The 20,683-nt window shown below is 42.5% G+C and overlaps 1 protein-coding gene across 1 annotated transcript in view; it reads left to right on the top strand.

Moving 5' to 3' along the window:
* SLC26A5 (solute carrier family 26 member 5) overlaps positions 1-18,632 on the top strand; it is a 129,166-nt gene extending 110,534 nt beyond the window's left edge. The window contains exons 17-19 of the mRNA XM_077468999.1: positions 2,592-2,816; positions 14,281-14,335; positions 17,489-18,632. Coding sequence (XP_077325125.1) covers positions 2,592-2,816; positions 14,281-14,335; positions 17,489-17,664 — 456 coding nt within the window. The 3' untranslated portion in view covers positions 17,665-18,632. The remainder of the gene's footprint in view (positions 1-2,591; positions 2,817-14,280; positions 14,336-17,488) is intronic.
* Positions 18,633-20,683: the final 2,051 nt, after the last annotated feature.

Raw genomic sequence — 20,683 nt, 5'->3', positions numbered from 1 at the left:
TCAATGAATACTAAAAATAAAATTATGCATAAATGTTAATCAGTAAGTGAAAAGTAAAATTCATAAAATAGTCCATAAAGTATGTGGGGTAATCTGTGTCCCATCAGAACCATAGGTGAAACCACTACTGATTAACGTTTGTGCATGATTTTATCGTTCATTGAATGCTATTTGCTGCACTGAATACATTTGGATGTTTTAAAGCACTTTTAATGCTGAGATTAGTCTGATATTTTCCTTGCATATTTCTATGATTTTCTTTTTTTTTTTTTATAATAGCAGCCAGTATGCATGAATCTTTTGCCTTTTGAGCGCTGGGATCAGTAACACTTAGTGCAACTGATATTTCTTGTCAACTTTAAAAATAAAAGGTATGAGGATATGCTCCAGGTAGACCCTTTTTGGGTGGGATACGATGCGCACACTCCACTGCAAATTGGGAGGAAAATAGAGCATTAGGCAGGAGCTGTTGCATGAGTTAGGACCCTCTGACCCCTCAGGTAAGCCCAGGATGCGCAAATTGTTACGGCAATTGCGATTCTCTGCATCTTCTGCATGGGATTCCAAATGCTTCACCCTGACCTTTTGGTGTATGCAGATCTCACTGCATGTCTTCCGTTGCCGAGATCCGCTGCTCTGCCTCTGTCAGGCGGCCCCTGAAGGTATCCATATCCCTGCGAATATAGCCGAGCTCCAAATAAACATGATCCATCTTTTGAGTTACCGTGGCATGACAGGCATTAATTGCCTGGATCAGAGCCTGGTAAGTCACAGAACCCTCCACTGCAGAGCTCTCTTGCTCTATCGGTGATGTCATGCTGTGGGTAGTAATGGCGGAGGATCCCTTCACTTTTCTTCTTGGAGCCTTTGTATGGGCAAACTGGACCAGCACTACGACCCCTGTGCATACCTGCCAGACCCCCGGTGTGGAGAGGAGAAGAGAGGCAGTAAAACTTAGTCCTGCACCGTTCCGACTGCAGGATTCATAGACCATTCAGCAGAGCAGCACAACTACACGTCCGCTCCCTGCGCCAGCTTGGACACATACAACTAAATATTAAGCGATTCACAGGAAAGCTAAATCTTCAAGTAATTTTTTCAGTTTATACAGTCAATGTTTGCGTTTGTAAAAGAAAATGCAAACACTGCTATTTTTGGAAACGCCTTTTTCTTCACTTTCTGTAAAGTAATAACACATTGGAAACATTCATGTTTTGATTTGGAATAGACTGTGCAGTGTTCCCAATGCATTTGCGTGTATGGGAGAAAAAAAAGCTATTATAAGGATTTTGAGCTTTACTCACCTTATTAAACACTGTTATTATTTTGAACACAAATTTACATAAACAATGCATGCGTTCCTTCTTTTTTTTATTTTTTTTTATAACCAGGAAAGTATGAAATAAGCCAGCAAACCTAAGCAACAGTATCGGTTTTCTAGAGACTTAAATAAGAGTTTCTGTGAAACTGATCAGCAGGGAGGAGAGATCACACGTACACATTGTAGAATGCCTCCTAGAGGACAGACACACCCCTGCTCTGTTCTAGCAGATCTAAAATATACCTGTGAGGACTGAGACATGGGGGCTGCCATTAATGGCTAATTGGTGTTTTACAATTGCCAGTTGCTATCTAGACTATCATCATGATTCTGCTTTCTAACTTTATGTGCCAACGAAGCCTGAAAAATGTGCACCCCTGTACTACATGCTTGATCCACTAATGGCTGGCTTGGAAGTGTTGCTGGGTTCCGCTTGAGAGCTGTTCATTAATTTTATTGTTCCAACGGTGGGCCATTTGGGCCTGCCCAGAAGCCTGGCCAAAAACTCCCAGTCATCAATCCACCAACAGAGCGTCCCAACGGTAAAGGAAGGATTTGAAGATTACTGACTGGGAGTTTTTTGGACAGGCTTCTGGTGGGACCCAAATGGCCTACAGATGTGACAATAGAACTATTAAACATTTTACAAAGCTGCATCGTTTTTAAAGCAGAGCTCCCTCCCCCACCTCCACTGTGAAATTTGGCAACTTTTGGGGGGAGCGGAAGTTCGTCCCCACAGCAGGCCCATTCACAGAGCACAGTGCTATTCGCACATGTGCAGTAGGAAACCGGCTGTGAAGCCGCAAGGCTTCACTGTCGGTTTCCCTTAGCAGAGATGGTGGTGCCAGCAGCACCAGAGAGCCGATTCAAGAATAGTCTCGGGTGAGGACACCGCTAGATGCCTGTACAGGTAAGTGCCTTAATGGTAAAAGTCAGCAGCTACAGTATTTGTAGCTGCTGACTTTTAATTTTTGGAGGGAGGGGCTATAACTCCGCTTTAATATCTACTATGGCCCCTTGACTGCATAGGTTATTTTCTGGAAAAGGTGAACTTGGCTTTTAAGCAGATGTCGGAGAGACTGAACTATTCGTGCTGCACGCATACAATTAATTCAAAACAAAACTGATACATACGAATACTTTTTAGGCAATTTTCTCTGAATTATACACATATACATTTATTGCTACTGTCGGAAGGTTTCTGTTTGCATCACCATCACAAATACCCAGGTAAAATCTCATATGTTCTTGGCCTTTATTTTTTATACAGACAAATGATGTGGAAATGGCAGTGAAACATGAATTGATGAATGATGAGCCAGTTACGGACTATTCAGGAAATGTGACAAATGGATCTGCTGATGGCAATCTGCACAATTCACCTCCTGAGGAGTTGCACTACTTTATGACTCCCGCCATCAATATTACCACAATTGTACTGGACTTCACACCTGTAAACTTTGTAGACTCTGTTGGCGTTAAAACACTTAAAACTGTAAGTGGTGTTAATCATTTGCACTCATTTTCTTTTGTGTAGCCGTACCCCACTAGGTTTTTTCTATTTTTTTTGCGCGAATTACAAACTGTATTAACCCATAGCAACCAATCAGTCATTATCTTGTTTTATATATTTTTATATGCATTAAAGGGGGAGTGCTAAGCCCCCCAAGAAGTGTTGACTGTTGCAAAATAAAATAACTTAAAGGATTATACAAGCTGGTGTGGCAATCCCACCCTTTCAAAGCTATAGTAAAATCCTGTGGGGATCCAGCAAGATCCCATATTTGCTGGCAAGCAGCCTCTAAGATGTAAACCACCCATTATGTTATAATGCATCTCCACAAGGTTCAATGAACAAAGATAACATCCAATCGTGCATCTTCATGTACTTATTTTCTGACAGTATGCAAAAATCATGTTGCTGTTGGGTACTATGCATTAAGATAAAAAGCCTTCTGTGTGCATCAGCCCCCCCTAACACTTACCCGAGGTCCCTCTCTGTACAGCAATGTCCATGAGTGTCTCAGCCATCCGAGACTCTCCTTCCTGATTGGATGGGACATCGCAACAGCGCCATTGGCTTGTGCTGCTGTCAGTCAGCTAGCCAATCGGGAGAGGGGGCAGGGCCAGGCCTCTGTGTCTGAATGGACACAGGGAGCTGTGACTCGGCTTCGGTGCCCCCATAGCAAGCTGCTTGTTGTGGGGGCACTGAACTGAAGGGATGGGCAGGGAGCACAGAAGAGGCACCTGAGAAGAGGAGGATCTGGACTGCTCTTGTCAAATTCACTGCAACAGAGCAGGTAAGTATATTGTTATTTTGATAGGAAAAACGGGCCTTTACAATCACTTTGTCTATAATCATTTGTATTGCACAGTAAGGGCTTAAAGTGAACCTGCACTTTGGCTTGGGCACTAGCATAGGCATTCCCTTTAATGATGACCTCCATAGCAGGGCTGCTTCTTGCTACTTAGGCAGCAGTGTTGCCTCATAGGGTTGGGGAGAATATCCCTCACCCTGCATTGGCTCCAACTCAGATTGAGCTCACACCGCACACAGAGCTTTATCTTTCCACTCCCGGTGAATAAAAATGGGGGCAGGAGAGTAAAGGAATGGTATGTATAAGCTGGCAGTGAGTTGGCTTTCAATTAATTATGCCCTGCATATGCAAACACCATTTTTTGGTAATAAATGATCATACACACTGGATTTGAGTCACTAAAACTAGAGAGTAGAAAATCGGGTGCAGCTGTGCATGGTAGCCAATCAGCTTCTAATTTCAGCTTGTTCAATTTTACGTTATGACATGAAAAACTGGAAGCTGATTGGTTTCTACGCAGAGCTGCACCAGATTTTGCACTCTCCATTATTCGTAAATCAACACTAGTGTCTATTGCATTCAGAAAGGTCCAATCACAGTCAATTTGTTCCTTTTTTTAATCTGCATTATTTAGTCTGTATTTTGTATTTGCACAGCCCCTCCCACCTCACATCTGCTCAGTTACACTTGGTGTCCTCAGGAGAATGGATGTCCTTCCTCACTGCCATCTTTTTCACATGATTTTTTAACATGAAGAATTTTCTGCTATAAGCAGTTACTGGTAGATTCTTTCCTTGCTGTCACAGTCTTTGAGGACTTGCTGTCATGAGTGGTTGCAAGTTATATTCCGTGTAAATGCATCTTCTTGCAGAGACTACTGTAACCTACTGGGCAGTTTATTTTATAAAAAAAAAAAATAAAAAAATATTTTATTATATCTTTTCATGTGACAACACTGAAGAAATTACACTTTGCTACAATGTAAAGCAGTGAGTGTACAGCTTGTATAACGGTGTAAATTTGCTGTCCTCTCAAAATAATTCAACACACAGCCATTAATGTCTAAACCTCTGGCAACAAAAGTGAGTACACCCCTAAGTGAAAATGTCCAGATTGGGCCCAATTAGCCATTTTACCTCCCCGGTGTCATGTGACTTGTTTGTGTTACAAAGTCTCAGATGTGAATGGGGAGCAGGTGTGTAAGTTTGGTGTTTTCGCTCTCGCTCTCATACTACTCACTGGAAGTTCAACATGGCACCTCATGACAAAGAACTCTCTGAGGATCTGAAAAAAATAATTGTTGCTCTATATAGAGATGGACTAGGCCAGTGATGGCGAACCTTGGCACCCCAGATGTTTTGGAACTACATTTCCCATGATGCTCATGCACTTTGCGGTGTAGTTGAGCATCATGGGAAATGTAGTTCCAAAACATCTGGGGTGCCAAGGTTCGCCATCGCTGGACTAGGCTATAAGAGGATAGCCAAGACCCTGAAACTGAGCTGCAGCACGTTGGCTAAGACCATACAGCAGTTTACCAGGACTGGTTCCACTCAGAACAGGCCTCGCCATGGTCAACCAAAGAAGTTGAGTGCATGTGCTCAGCGTTGTATCCAGAAGTTGTCTTAGGCTGCTTTCACATTGGGGCGGTATTCAGGCGTTACAGCGCTAAAAATAGCGCCTGTGTAACGCCTGAAAAAAACCGGCCCCTTCAACTCCAGTGTGAAAGCCGGAGGGCTTTCACACTGGAGCGATGCGCTGGCAGGACGGTGAAAAAAGTCCTGCTAGCCGCATCTTTGCAGCGGTGAAGGAGCGGTGTATTCACCGCTCCTATACCGCTCCTACCCATTGAAATCAATGGGACACCGCGGCAATACCGCCGGCAAAGCACCGCTGTAGCGGCGCTTTGCGGGCGGGTTTAACCCCTTTTCGGCCGCTAGCGGGGGTTAAAACCACCCCGCTAGCGCCCGCACACCGCCGCTAAAACGACGGTGAAGCGCCGCTAAAAATAGCGGCGCTTTACCGCCGACGCTGCTCCCGCCCCAGTGTGAAAGCAGCCTTAGGGAAATAGACGTATGAGTGCTGCCAGCATTGCTGCAGAGGTTGAAGGGGTGGGGGGTCCGCCTATCATTGCTCAGACCATATGCCGCACACTGCATTAAATTGGTCTGCATGGCTGTTGTCCCAGAAGGAAGCCTCTTCTAAAGATGATGCACAAGAGAGCCCACAAACTGTTTGCTGAAGACAAGCAGACTAAGGACATGGATTACTGGAACCATGTCCTCTGGTCTGATGAGTCCAAGATAAACTTATTTGGTTCAGATGGTGTCAAGAGTGTGTGGTGACAACCAGGTGAGGAGTACAAAGACAAGTGTGTCTTACCTACAGTCAAGCATGGTGGTGGGAGTGTCATGGTCTGAGGCTGCATGAATGCTGCCGTCACTGGGGAGCTACAGTTCATTGAGGGAACCATGAATGTCAACATGTACTGTCACATACTGAATCAGAGCATGATCCTCTCCCTTCGGAGATTGGGCCGCAGGGCAGTATTCCAACATAACAACCCCAAACACACCTCCAAGATGACCGTAACCTTGCTAAAGAAGCCAAGGGGAAAAGGTGATGGACTGGCCAAGCATTTCTCCAGACCTAAACCCTATTGAGCATCTGTGGGGCATCCTCAAACAGAAGGTGGATGAGCGCAAGGTCTCTAACATCCACCAGTTCCGTGATATTGTTAAGGAGGAGTGAAAGAGGACTCTTTTGCAACCTGTAAACTCCATGCCCAAGAGAGTTAAGGATGGAAAATAATGGTGGCCACACAAAATATTGACACTTTAGGCCCAATTTGGACATTTTCACTTAGGGGTACACTCGCTACTTTACATTGTAGCAAAGTGTCATTTCTTCAGTGTTGTCACATGAAAAGATATAAAATATGTCGAAAAATTTGAGGGGTGTACTCACTTTTGTGAGATACTGTGTGTATGTATGTATATATGTATTCAGTTAAGGGGTTTTACCATTCCATGAAACCCTTCTTTTTATTTAGAGAATAATTCAGTCATTGGCATGTCATACATGGATACATTGGTCCAGCTTGGCCCAATGTAGCAATTCATAAACCAGATTTTGTCAGCAGACAAAATTTGGATCAGGGGGAATGACCTCCCTATCAGTAGATATTTTAGGACATTTGTGTGTGTGTGGGGGACACTGAATGTGAATCTGATTCTTGGCTCAACGAGAGGCCAGACAGCTTTTGTCTCCAGGATATAGGACAGGAGGGTGAATTCAGTGGCTATCTTGGTGGTGCTATGAAAGAAATCTGTTTGCCCTGATTTTATGCCTTTCCTCCCCTGAAACTTTTAAAGTGGAAGTTTAGCCTAAAACTAAAATCTCTATAGTTTCTTACATCCGCAAACTAAGATTAACCTATCTAGCTCTGTAAAGCAAAAATCGCTGTTTATACCCTTTCTGAAGCCGATCTGGTCCAGTCTCCATTGACAAAGCTCTGTGCAGGAGACAGCTGACGTCTGAGAAATGTCATCCATAGTTGCTATGGGGCTTCCGTTGTCAGCTGCCTCTTCAGCACCCTCCCACACGGAGAAGCTGCGGCTGATAGATTGGGCCAGAGCGGCTTCAGAAAAGGTATGTATCGCAATTTTTGCTTTACAGGGCTACAGTGAGGGAAAAGTATTTGATCCTCTGCTGATTTTGTTCGTTTGCCCACTGACAAAGAAATTATCTGTCTATAATTTTAACGGTTGGCTTATTTTAACAGTGAGAGACAGAATAACAACAAAAATATCCATAAAACGCATTTCAAAAAAGTTATAAATTGATTTGCATTTTATTGAGTGAAATGAGTATCTGATCCCTTATCAATCAGCAAAATTACTTCTATATGGGTAACAAGCTGAGATTAGGAGCACTCTCTTAAAGGGAGTGCTCCTAATCTCAGCTTGTTACCTGTATAAAAGATATTGATGTTGTGAAGGTGTGCTGACTGTGTAAAAAGTAGGGGAAACCCACAGTGAACACTACAGAAAAATAATAAAATATTAGCCTGCGTAGCAAAAGAAAATAGTGCACTTGGAAGTGCAGTCGCTGTAGATCCGAGGGGGGACATGCAAGGAAAATAAACAGCATTTTAGCTTCCATATGATTGGATGATCAAATCAGCAGAGCTTCCACTCATTTCAGATCTACCCCTTAGATTTAGAGTGACTGCACTTCCAAGTGCACTTTCAGTGCAAAGTGTATTTGCCTTTCGTAAATGACCCCCAGTGTGTAGTTACCTAATGAAAACCCAATGTAACAGGTGTGTGATCAATATTGGAATGACCTATAATACATGAAGATATACAAAATATCTGATGCATGTGTATACACAAAGTGAAAACAATACAAATAAACACAACGTGTATATAATCTGAATTTTGAAAACTGGCAAAAGGGTAAAGGTGCTGAAAAAAACTATGAAAAAGCAAATCAGATTCAACTGTATTAAGAGACAAAACTAATTGTCTCATAAATCCCAAATTGAACAGGTGCCAATCCCAAGGTGTATGGACACTTCAATATGAAAACACCACTGTGCTCAAAAATGATAAGATTAGCTGCTTACCAGACCCACAGAGATCACGGAGCTTGATACTCATGGATGCATTCCTTTTGTCTACCAAATTGTGAGGATTTGCAGTGAGCATGTATGGATGCTCATCTGTGGAAGGCGCAGAGGAACTCGTTCCATCAGCCACAGATGAGCATCAATTCTTGCCAACTTATACAGGTCTACTTGCAGTTTTGTCTTTTAATTCCGCTGAATCCGATTTTTGCTTTTTCATTGTCTTTTCAGCACCTAAGAGAGACTGTTTATAACTCTTTACCCTTTTGGCGGTTTTCGAAATTCAGATTACATACACGTTGTGTTTTATTTGTATTGTTTTCACTTTGTGTATACACAGGCATCCGATATTTTGTATATCTTTGTTATAGGTCATTCCAATCTTGATCACACACCTGTTTCTAATTGTATTAGCTTTATACATTGTGTTTTCATTGAGTAACTACACATTATGTATATTTACACCCCCCTTTCTTTTTCTACACAGGCTAATTTTCTATTATTTTTCTGTAGTGTTCACTGTGAGTTTTCCCTACTTTTTACACATGGCGCACCTTCACAACATCAATTACTTTTTATTCCTTGTATTCGGGGATTTCAGATGCAGCAGACAATTAACTATTGGACTGTCAGTGCTTCCCTTTACTTATACACACCTGTATAAAAGTCACCAGTCCACTGAAGCAATCAATCGGATTCCAATCTCTTCACCATGGCCAAGACCAAAGAGCTGTCCAAGGATGTCAGGGACAAGATTGTAGACCTATGCAAGGCTGGAATGGGCTACAAGACCATCGCCAAGCAGCTTGGTGAGAGAGTGACAACAGATGGTGTGATTATTAGCAAATGGAAGAAACGCAAAATAACGGTCAATCTCCCTCGGTCTGGGGCTCCATGCATGATCTCACCTTGTGGAGTTTCAATGATCATGAGAACGGTGAGAAATCATCCCAGAACTACACGGGAGAATCTTGTCAATGATCTCAAGGTAGCTGGGACCATAGTCACCAAGAAAACAATTGGTAACACACCAAGCTATGAAGGACTAAAATCCTGCAGTCCGCCTGCTCAAGAAAGCCCATGTGCAGGCCCATCTGATGTTCGCTAATAAACATCTGAATGTTTCAGAGGAGAACTGGATTAAAGTGTTGTGGTCAGATCTGACCAAAATCGAGCTCTTTGGCATCAACTCAACTCGCCATGTTTGGAGGAGGAATGCTGCCTATTACCCAAGGAACACCATCCCCACCATAAAAATTGAGGTGGAAACATTCTGCTTTGGGGGGTTTCTGCTAAGGGGACATGACAACCTCACCACATCAGAGGGACGATGGATGAGGTCATGTGCCATCAAATCTTAGGTGAGAACCTCCTTCCCTCAGCCAGGGCATTGAAAATGGATTGTGGATGGGTATTCCAGCATGACAATGACCCAAAACACATTAAGGTCCTGGAGTGGCCTAGCCAGTTTCCAGACCTTAATCCTATAGAAAATACGTGGAGGGAGCTGAAGGTTCGAGTTACTAAACATCGGCCTCAAAGTCTTAATGACTTGGTGAGGATCTGCAAATAGGAGTGGGACAAAATCCCTTCTGAGATGTGTGCAAACCTGGTGGCCAACTACAAGAAATGTCTCTGTGATTGCCAGCATGAGTTTTTCCACCAAGTACTAAATCATGTCTTGCAAAGGGGTCAAATACCTTTTTTTCACTGAATAAAATGTTTTTTTTTTTTTGTTTGTTTTTTTTATTGTTGGACTGCGTTACTTGTGCTTTAGTGTGGCCAATCCTCAGTTTGGACTACCTCTGGATGGACATTCATTGATTTCTTATTTTCAATAAAGCTGTACTGTATGTGTTATGAATTTTCAATTTTTTTAATTTTCTGCCGGGTTCCGCCTCCATACATTGCGATGCTCGCAGAGAACGGAGCCTGGCACACAGGACATCGTGGCGGAGGTCAGACATCGCAGGATCCTGGGGACAAGGCAAGTACACTGCACCAGGATCCTGCAATGCAATCCCGAGTGTGGCTCGGGGATACCGAATATGGTACTGAAATTTAACCCAGAGCCAAACTCGGGGAAAACCGGCAGGGAGGTTAAAGTGCCTACTGCTTCAATATGCTTTTTTTTGGAGGGGGAAATTTTTCAACATGATTATTTTTTTATGTATTTTTGATGCTTCCCTGGTGCCTTTTTGAAGCTTGGTAGATGGTGTGTGTGTGTGTGTGTGTGTGTGTGTGTGTGTGTGTGTATCTCATACCTGCAATTTCTCCAAAATAAAGCTCAATAAAAACCTCTCAAAGGAACTCCAATCCCGGTTTGACCTCCCCCGGCAGAGCTTCTATAGTTACTTACAAATCCGTCACTTTGCCCAGACCATCTCCTCTGACCTCCGTTTCTCCCCGCCTACCATGTTTGAAATAGTAATCTCATCAGGTACGGCACAGAAAGGGATGATATCGGATATTTACAAAATAATTAACGCCTTCCCTATGGGCCCTAACGGCAAACATGCATACATGCTTAAATGGGAGGAGGCTCTGGGTGAAGAGTTCACGGAGGAGCAATGGCGGATAATTTGGTCGCAGGCATCCAAGAGCTCCATGTGTACGCTCTACAGGGAGAATGCATACAAAATATTGTTCTTCTGGTACATGACCCCGGAAGTCCTGCACGCTATTTACCCTTCTACAACAGACCGGTGCTGGCGCTGTGTGGGGCACAAGGGCACCCTCTTGCATATATACTGGCAATGCCCTCGTATAGTCCCTTTCTGGACGGAAGTCCGTACGCTCTTGGCCAGTATCCTGGACCAACCCCTGGACTTACACCCAAAGCACTTTTTACTGGGAGTCCCTTTCCCCAAACTGTCCAAATCCCTACAGAAACTATCCCGCCACATCCTGACCGCAGCGAGGTGTCTGGTTGCTCTCCACTGGAAAAAAACGCACCCCCCCTACCCCGGACGCATTATACGCCCGCATCAGAGATGTGGAGCTTATGGAGAGGATGACCGCCAGGATACAGGACCGGCTGGAAGCGCACGACGCAGTCTGGAACCCCTGGAATCTTAAGGACGATCGACCCTGACAGGCAAGCGGAAGTTTTCGGATGACTACCCACCCATACCCCCTCCCTTTCCTCTCTATCTTTTTTTCTATCCTTAGGTACCCCTTTCCTCTCTCTTTCTATCTATCTTCTTTCTTTTTCCCTTTTTCCTTTCTCTTATGTCTATTACTCTTCCAGACCCCCCCCCCCCCCCTTGAGGGGGGGTGTTTGTTTGGGTTAAAGTATACTATAAGTGTCTTATATTATTCGTTGCCACACGTATCCTCGGATTGCAACTCTGGTTTGGCGGTTAAGTCTTGAGGATAGGTCTATTGCTGGATGGACTGTATCCCTGTTTTACATGGGTTGCAGAACATGCTGTCTGTGAATAGCTCTACCTGGCCTGGCTGGTACCTGCTCCAGGTGGCTGTATTATGTAAGCCAATATGCTTTTGTGGTATGTTCTCCCCTGTAATTTTTCTGATCCCTTTCTTCCGCTCCCCCAATGCTGAACTGAAGTGTATGACGTGTAATGTTTCACTTTAAGATAATAAAAAGTTATTTGACAAAAAAAAAAAACCTCTCAAAGCTTTAGGTGCTTTAAGCGAGCTTTCTCATAGACTTCTGTGGTGGCTTTGAAGACCACTAAACATTGGGTACAATTTTTGATACGCTTACAGTGTACGACTGTAAGCTAACCATTTTATTTAGTGACAAGAGTTGACTGGTGTTCAGAGAGCTTTAAAAAAGCATGTCCAATGCCATGTTTTGAAGCAAGTGTAAATAAGTCCTAAAGCGGCATAGATGCTTGCATATGCCTCGTGTGAACAAGGCCTAATTGTTATGTGGGTCAGATAGCTGTAAAAAGAAGTTGTTGGATATTTAATACATTTTTCACACAACCTGTCTCTCTTCCGTTTGGCATTACTTGCAACAATTGATAAATGCCACTGTATATGTTGTGACCTCACAGGGCTCAGGCAGGCTCTCCCCTAGTCCAGGCTTTAGGTTCAAGCTTTTCCTCCCAGAAATTGAGCGGGGCCTCCAGGCACCCTCTTTCTTAGTCCAGGTCATTCATACGCCTGTCCTAGCCCAGGAACTCTGCTCTACAGCCCCATCTGCTACACACTTCCCTCTCCTAGTCCAGAGCCTTCTTCAGCCCACCAGTCCACGGACTCCTCTGCACCTCCTCCCCCAGTCCACGGACTCCTCTGCACCCCTCCCCAGTCCATTACAGTTTCAGGCAGGCTTTCCCTTTAAAATATGTGCTGCAGGTATTTAGTCCTGGCTAGAATCGCGAAGATGCACCCATCTGTATCCACAGCCTGTTTTCAACATTGTGGCCATATGGGAACTATGTATCATATCTGTTGCCAATGTCCCACAGTCACTAGGTTTTGGATTCAAATGTTCATTTGGTGTATTCGGTGACGGGAGTCAATCTCCCTTGATTATGTGAATAACCAGCTTAACTGAAATATGGTTAATGACAGAATTACCTGAATTTCTCTGCAATTCTACTAAGAAATTTGATGCGACATGGGACCCATGGATACAATATTTATTGGCTCCCTAAAAGGGGTTGTAAACCCTCGTGGTTTTTCACCTTAATGCATTCTGTGCTGCAGCTTTTTCTTGGCTGAAGCCAGTTTTTCCAGCGATGGAGAAGAGAACAGCAGCTCCAGCCGCTGTCTAAGGTCCTCACTGAATAGATTGATAGGAGGAGGAGCCATTGGCTTCCGCTGCTGTCAATCAAATCCAGTTACACTGGAGGCGGAGGGTGAGGCCGAGTCCTGCTGTCTGTGTCAATAGACGCAGTAGCAGGACTCGGGAGTGCGCCCGCAAGAGTGCCCTCATGGAATGCATCTCTCTGTGGGGGCACTTGAAGAGGAGAAGATGGGAACATGGCACCATATCAATATGCTGCTTAGAATGTGCTGGTCCATTGGCTCTTCATACAGTTCAGGACTGCTCCTCTCACTGTACAGGTCAATGGAAATGCAAAAGTAGCTTCAGAGTTCATTCACACCTGGTGCAGTGCGACTGCATTGGATGGCTATGCCCATGCAGTCCCACCACATGCACATGACAAGGCAAAATTCCTGTGTGACCTGTTCACACCACTGCATTGTGGTGTACGAGTGGTGTGGTGAAAGAGTAATGCAAGCAGTACTTTTTTTCCTCGCAGTGCAAGGCAATCCACCACGTCACACCACACAGCAGCCAACTAAATCTGTCTGTGTAAACAAGCCATAAAACAGGTTGTGCAGCATAGAAAGTAAAATACACCTGAAAGCTGCATCTGCCCATTAACACAAGCCCAAATCTATCTTTATTATTATTATTATTATTCAGGTTTTATATAGCGCCAACAGTTTGCGTAGCGCTTTACAACATGAAGGCAGACATTACAGCTACGTTACAATTTGGTACAAGAGGAATCTGATGGCCCCGCTCGTTAGTTTACAATCTAAACAGGAAGGGTCAATTGATGCAAAAGGTAATAGCTGTGGGGAGATGAGCTGATGGAGGAAGTAAAACAGTGTTAGTTAGAAGCAGGATAGGCTTCTTTGAAGAGAAGGGTTTTCAGGGATCGCCTAAAGATGGATAGATTAGGGGACAGTTTGGGGTAGGGAGTTCCAAAGGATGGGAGAAGCTCTGGAGAAATCCTGGAGGCGAGCATGGGAGGAGGTGACAAGGGAGCTAGAGAGCAGGAGGTCTTGGGATGACCGAAGAGAGCGCCTTGGTTGGTATTTTTGGACTAGGTTAGTTAAGTAACAAGGGGCAGAGTTATGGATGGCTTTGTAAATTATTGTTAGTACTTTGAATTTTATTTGTTGGGTGAGTGGAAGCCAGTGGAGATGATTGGCAGAGAGGGGTGGAGGACACTGAATTGCTGTTATCCATCTATCTATTATCAAACACTAAAGCTGTCCTTTTTTATGTCTTTTTATGATAGATTATTAAGGAATACAAAGAAATTGGCGTTGATATCCTCCTCTCTGGCTGCAATGGTAAGTTCTGTATCTGTGCATGTGCCAGTAATCGGTTATAGGATGACTGGGAATGGTACATGCACTTATACCCAAATGAAACTATTTAAACAGCCCAGTTAAACTGCATGCTTTTCAAACTGTACAGTCCACCAAACAATAAAACACTAGAGGAAGAGTGGAAACATTGGCCATAGCAACGATTTTGATTTTTTTTTTCAACTGAAATAAGATATATCCGACTAATCAGCAAATGCAGTTGTTTACTTTATAATCACTATTCTGTATCCCTCCAATTTATTATAGAGTGGAACCTTGGATTACGAGCATAATCTGTTCCAGGAGAATGTTTGTAATCCAAAGCACTCATATATCAAAGCGAGTTTCCCCATAGAAGTCAATGGAAACTAAGATGATTCTTTCCGCATTGACTTCTGTTGCATGCAATACCGTGGGTGGGGGAGCGCCAGAGAGCCTTGGAAATACTCGGGGACGGCTCGGCTGAACTTGGAAAGGCTTGGGAATGGAGTATTCCCGAGTGATTCCAAGTATTTCCAAGTGGCTCCGAACCGTTCGTTCCGAGTGTCCCTGCGCTCCGGTGCCTCTGGCCAAATGCGGTACTGCACACCCCATTAGCTTGAATTCTGCTTGTGTTTGCAAGACAACACTTGATAACCGAGTCAGGATTAAAAAAAAAAGTTGCTAGTCTTTCAAAACTCTTGTTAACCGTGCTATTCGTAAACCAAGGTTCCACTGTATAACTCAACCCAACTTGTAAGGTCATGTTAAATCTCACTTTTATTGATCCTTCTTTACATTTTAATTTTTTTATTTTTAAAAATAAAACCAAGAACAGGGCCAAAAATATTGATGAATGGTGGAGGATTTTAGCTGGAAATGCTGCCACTTGGTACTAGTGAAACAATAGTTGATACAGATAGAAGGGAGCGCAAATTTAAAAACCTGCACTCTCATAATAGCTTACAATTAACACGTGAAACAAATCGATAAACCCTGTGAATATTGTGCTATTGCTAGCAATATTTCTTCTAACATGTAACAATGTGTATATCCTCTGTGCAAACAAGTGAAGCGTCAACACAATAATATGTGAAAAAATACACTTTTGTACAAACAAATATCTTAATTGAATCTGGTGCTTACATCTAAAAAGAAAATCTTATATGTAGAAAAAATAAAAATGCATATATTCAATCTCAAATATAGTTCACAAATAAACTGCAACTGTGCAAAAAAATAAAGTTTATATTTCCCAATGCACTTTATTTGTGAACTATATATGTATAAGATTTTTTTTTTTAGATGTGAGCACCAGATTCACATTTTAAGATATCCGTTTGCACAAAAGTGTACGTTTTCACATACAGTGGGGCAAAAAAGTAGTCAGCCACCAATTGTGCAAGTTCTCCCACTTAAAAAGATGAGAGAGGCCTTTAATTGTCATCATAGGTATACCTCAACTATGAGAGACAAAAGGTGGACACAAATCTAGACAATCGCAAAGAATTTATTTGCAAATTTATGGTGGAAAATAAGTATTTGGTCATCTACAAACAAGCAAGATTTCTGGCTCTCATAGACCCGTATCATCTTTTTTAAGAGGCTCCTCTGTCCTCCACTCATTACCTGTATAAAAGACACCTGTCCACAACCTCAAACAGTCACACTCCAAACTCCACTATGGTGAAGACCAAAGATCTGTCGAAGGACACCAGAAACAAAATTGTAGACATGTACCAGGCTGGGAAGACTGAATCTGCAATAGGCAAGCAGCTTGTTGAAGAAATCGGCTTTGGGAGCAATAATTAGAAAATGGAAGACATACAAGACCACTGATAATCTTCCTCGATCTGGGGCTCCATGCAAGATCTCACCCCGTGGGGTAAAAAAGATGACAAGAACGGTGATCAGTCCCAGAACCACAAGGGGGGACCTAGTGAATGACCTGCAGAGAGCTGGGACCAACGTAACAAAGGCTACCATCAGTAACACACTACGCCGCCAGGGACTCAGATCCTGCAGTGCCAGACGTCCCCCTGCTTAATCCAGTACATGTCCAGGCCCGTCTGAGGTTTGCTAGAGAGCATTTGGGTGATCCAGAAGAGGATTGGAAGAATGTCAGATGAAACCAAAGTAGGACTGTTTGGTAGAAACACAACTCTCTGTGTTTGGAGGAGAGAGAATGCTGCGTTGCAACCAAAGAACACCATACCTACTGTGAAGCATGGGGGTGGCAACATCATGCTTTGGGGCTGTTTCTCTGCAAAGGGAACCGGACAACTGATCCGTGTACATGAAAGAATGAATGGGGCCATGTATCGTGAGATTTTGAGTGAAAACCTTCCATCAGCAAGGGCATTGAAGATTAAATATGGCTGGGTCTTTCAGCATGACAATGATCCCAAACACACTGCCTGGGTAATTAAGGAGTGGCTTCGTAAAAGCATTTCAAGGTTCTGGAGTGGGCTAGCCAGTCTCCAGATCTCAACCCCATAGAAAACCTTTGGAGGGAGTTGAAAGTCCGTGTTGCCTAGCGACAGCCCCAAAACATCACTGCTCTAGAAGAGATCTGCATGGAGGAATGGGCCAACATACCAGCAACAGTGTGTTACAACCTTGTGAAGACTTACAGAAAACGTTTGACCTCTGTAATTGCCAACAAAGTATTGAGATGAACTTTTGATATTGACAAAATACTTCTTTTCCACTATAATTAGCAAATACATTTTTTCCAAATCGGACAATGTGATTTTCTGGATTTGTTTCCACGTTTTTGTCTCTCATATTGAGGTATATCTATGACAATTACAGGCCTCTCATCTTTTTAAGTGGGAGAACTTACACAATTGGTGGTTGACTAAATACTTTTTTTGCCCCACTGTATTGTGTTGACAGTGACACTTCACTTGTTTACACAGAGGATATACACATTGTTACATGTTAGGATAACATTGCTAGCAATGGCACAGTATTAACAGGTTTTATTTGTTTTACATGTGTTAGTTGCAATTGTATATTGTTTAGCCTGGTTATTTTGAATCCCAAACTCTTTTTTTAGCTATTGTTGGGATAAATAATTTTATATGTATGGCATAATTTGCATATTGATTTTAATTAAATAATCCTTAAATGTATTTGTTTTTTATTCCACAGGGGTGGTTGTACAAGATCTAACCAGGCTGAATTTCTTTGATAAGAATATAAGAAGAGACATCATTTTTCACAGTATTCATGATGCTGTTATCCATTGCAAATTTAGAGCTTCATCACTGGTTCTCACATCTTCAGAAGAGCAAGTCTTGAGCTCTGACACACCAAGCCAGGTCTGATGTTTCCAAAATGTGTCTCCTGATTGCCTCAGATCCTACTAGCAAATACAAAGGAGATTTTTATTTATTTTTATTTTTTTATCTTTAGGTATTAACTTGGAAGTCCCGCTTTGTTCAGGCACTTTAAACCGCTTTTAGGCTCAAGGGCTGGTTTGATTGCTGGCTTAATACAGCCCCTGTTACATACCTATAAGCCAGTATGGCTTATACAGTTTGTTTTATATTTTGCCCCTATAAAATGGTTTAAAAGACATCTACACCCTGGGAGCAACTTTAGCCATTTATATATATATATATATATATATATATATATATATATATATATATACCATTTTATGGCCCTTAAACTTTTGGCTCTCGGTTGCACTTTTTTACGTTTTAATATTAGTGTTCTCCATTTCATGGTCCAGTGTCTCACTATGTGTGGTTTGTGCAGGTGGCATGGGTGCTGATGACGTGTATCGGCTGACACCCACTCGGTGGAGTGATGAGTTGGCTTTTCTTACAGAATTTGGTTGGAATGTTTACTTCTTTTAAAGCCAAAAATGAAACGCATTCCAAGCCTGTAAATTATGAAGATCTCAATAAGATAAGCAAGGACTGAAACCATTAAGTAGAAAAGTCTCGGTACCTCAAAATAATGATTACTACATATTTGGTTCTTTTTCATATACTTTATACTAGGTGCACAGTTAATGATGTGCATTATTTGTAGTGGTTCATGTAAAGTCATAGCATTAGACACTAACAGCAAACACAGAAGCCTTAATAATACCGCACTACTGTGACGCGCCTCACCCAAATCACCAATTCTTGTACTTTGCACCGTTATGTTGAAAATAGGAAAGCTATTTTCATCAGGATGGGCTCAATGATTGTGTATGTATAAGTGGTTTCCTGTTACATGTTTTAAATTTATTTTGTTTACATGGTGTATTACTGGGCTTTTTTTTTTTCTTTTTTTTTTTTCTTTTGGTTTGGTTAGTTTAAAAAAAAAAAAAAAAACGATCCACATTAATAGAAATCATTCTAGTAATGCTCTTGGATCCTGAACTTAAACATTGTTGCAGTGTATCTATGTTTTCTACACCTGTACAAATGGCAGTAGTGTGTATATTTGTCTTGGGATTCATTCACACAATGTTTGCTATGCTACAGTCTACCTGCAGATGAATGTGCTGGTGCATTTGATAACAAATCAAAAGACAAACTGAAGTTGTCAGCAGTTACAGCTGTATTAAGATGTCCCTCCTATATAATATTGATCTGGCCTAAATGGTGTAATAGTGCTAAAGTGAAGGTGCTTTTATGTGTCTACACATACCTGTTTTAGTCTTTAGACTGATTTCGGAGTGCCCCTTTCTGGATCCTAGCTATAGGCTGTACATGGGACTCTGACTTCTGCTAAAGGAATACTCAAGCCTTGCCCTTGATGGTACTAAACCCCTCTCACTGTCATTAAGCTGTCAAATGCCCAGCAATCCAAAGTCCTTGATTACATGAGCTTCAGCTTCTGTAAGAGACATGAGTTGAACAAGGTTTAATTCATTTGTAAAGCTTTCAGAAAACTCTAGACTTCTTGGCTGTAGCCTCTCCAGTTTGGGGCAACATAATAGGAAGCAGACTGAAGCTGGTCAAAGGCTTTGCAAATGCTTGCTGCACTCACTGTTCCTAAAAAAAAAAAAAAAAATAAATAAAAAAGAAATCCCATATAGACAAGGCCTAATGAACCCTGAAACTCTCACATTTAACAGTTCAGTAACAAGGGATATGGCTTAGCAATAGAAAAGGGTTTGCATAAATCTCTCCCATATGGAACTAGAATACTGGAGGCTCAAAAAAAAAAGGGGGGGGGTGTTTCCATTTGAAGGCTAACACTTTAGCTCTCTTGTTATCTAGGGAACATTTAAGGATAGGTCAGGTTCACTTGAGGGTCTGTAGTTTTAGTTGCAGAGTGTATCCAGTATATTCAGAGGTCAGGTGCGTACTTCTGACAATCTCAGGTATGCTTAGGAAGAGGTCAGATGGGCACTTCAAAATAGTTCCCAATATGGTTAGGGAGAAGTCCAGTGGGCAATTAAAATGAAATCTGTACTATAAGAATATGGTGGCTGCTATTGCTTAGCTGAGAATGCTATTTTTTGGGCTTTGGAGGAATCTGCATGCTTGTCTAAGGAGACACTGTTGTCACTTTTCAGGCTGCTTACATAGATGACATGTTTACAACTAGCATTCATTTATGTTGCCCCTGCAGTGCAATCCATCATGCATTTTCAGTAACAACAATGTAATTTTCTTCTCACAGGCTTCACAGCCTCCTCCCTAGCCCAGGAGGGTTTCTGGCTGCTGCCTGTGAAGCCTCCAGCACAGTGGAGTGACCGCAGCAAATAGTTTGAGTTTGTGTTGCGCTGATAAGGTACAGGCACTCTCCCATGCACAGCTTCAGGTGTTGCGCTTCACATACAGTGATCAATCACCTCGGTGACATCAAGGCTTACTAAAGAAAGCCTCCAACACCCTGAAAAGTGTCAGAGAGTGAAGAAAACTACAGGGCTATTGCTGGTAAAATGTATGTTGCTATAGCAAAGGTAGCATCTGTAAATGCAAATTACAAATATTTGATGTATATGAGTAACCTGATAAGTGTTCTGTAAAGACAGATGTCTTTTTTAAAATATCTGTTACACTACTGGCTCTGTTGGATTGCCACAGATAGGCTCCTCTCAGGAGAGAGAAGAGGATGACAGCATCACAGGAAGAGGGCAGTGCCGGTGATCTTGGGGTGCAATTGCAGGGATCAGTGGCCCCCTGCATCAACACCAGGGGTGGTGAGGCACTTGGCCTAGTGAGTACATCTGCCTTCACTGAGTAAGGGTAAGGGTAAGAGTGGGGCTTCAGTTGGCACTTGGCAATGCTACCATATCAGGGCCGGTCAGGTAACTGGCATTTCTCGAAAAACATCAGTAGTGCTAGGCCCACAAAGTTACCTTTTTAACCACTTAAGGACTGAGCCTTTTTC

Source organism: Lithobates pipiens, unplaced genomic scaffold (assembly GCF_037356315.1).
Source record: "Lithobates pipiens isolate NorthernLeopardFrog02 unplaced genomic scaffold, aLitPip1_a1.2 Scaffold_8, whole genome shotgun sequence".
Lineage (NCBI taxonomy): Eukaryota > Metazoa > Chordata > Amphibia > Anura > Ranidae > Lithobates > Lithobates pipiens.
This window is presented reverse-complemented; position numbering and strand designations above follow the sequence as displayed.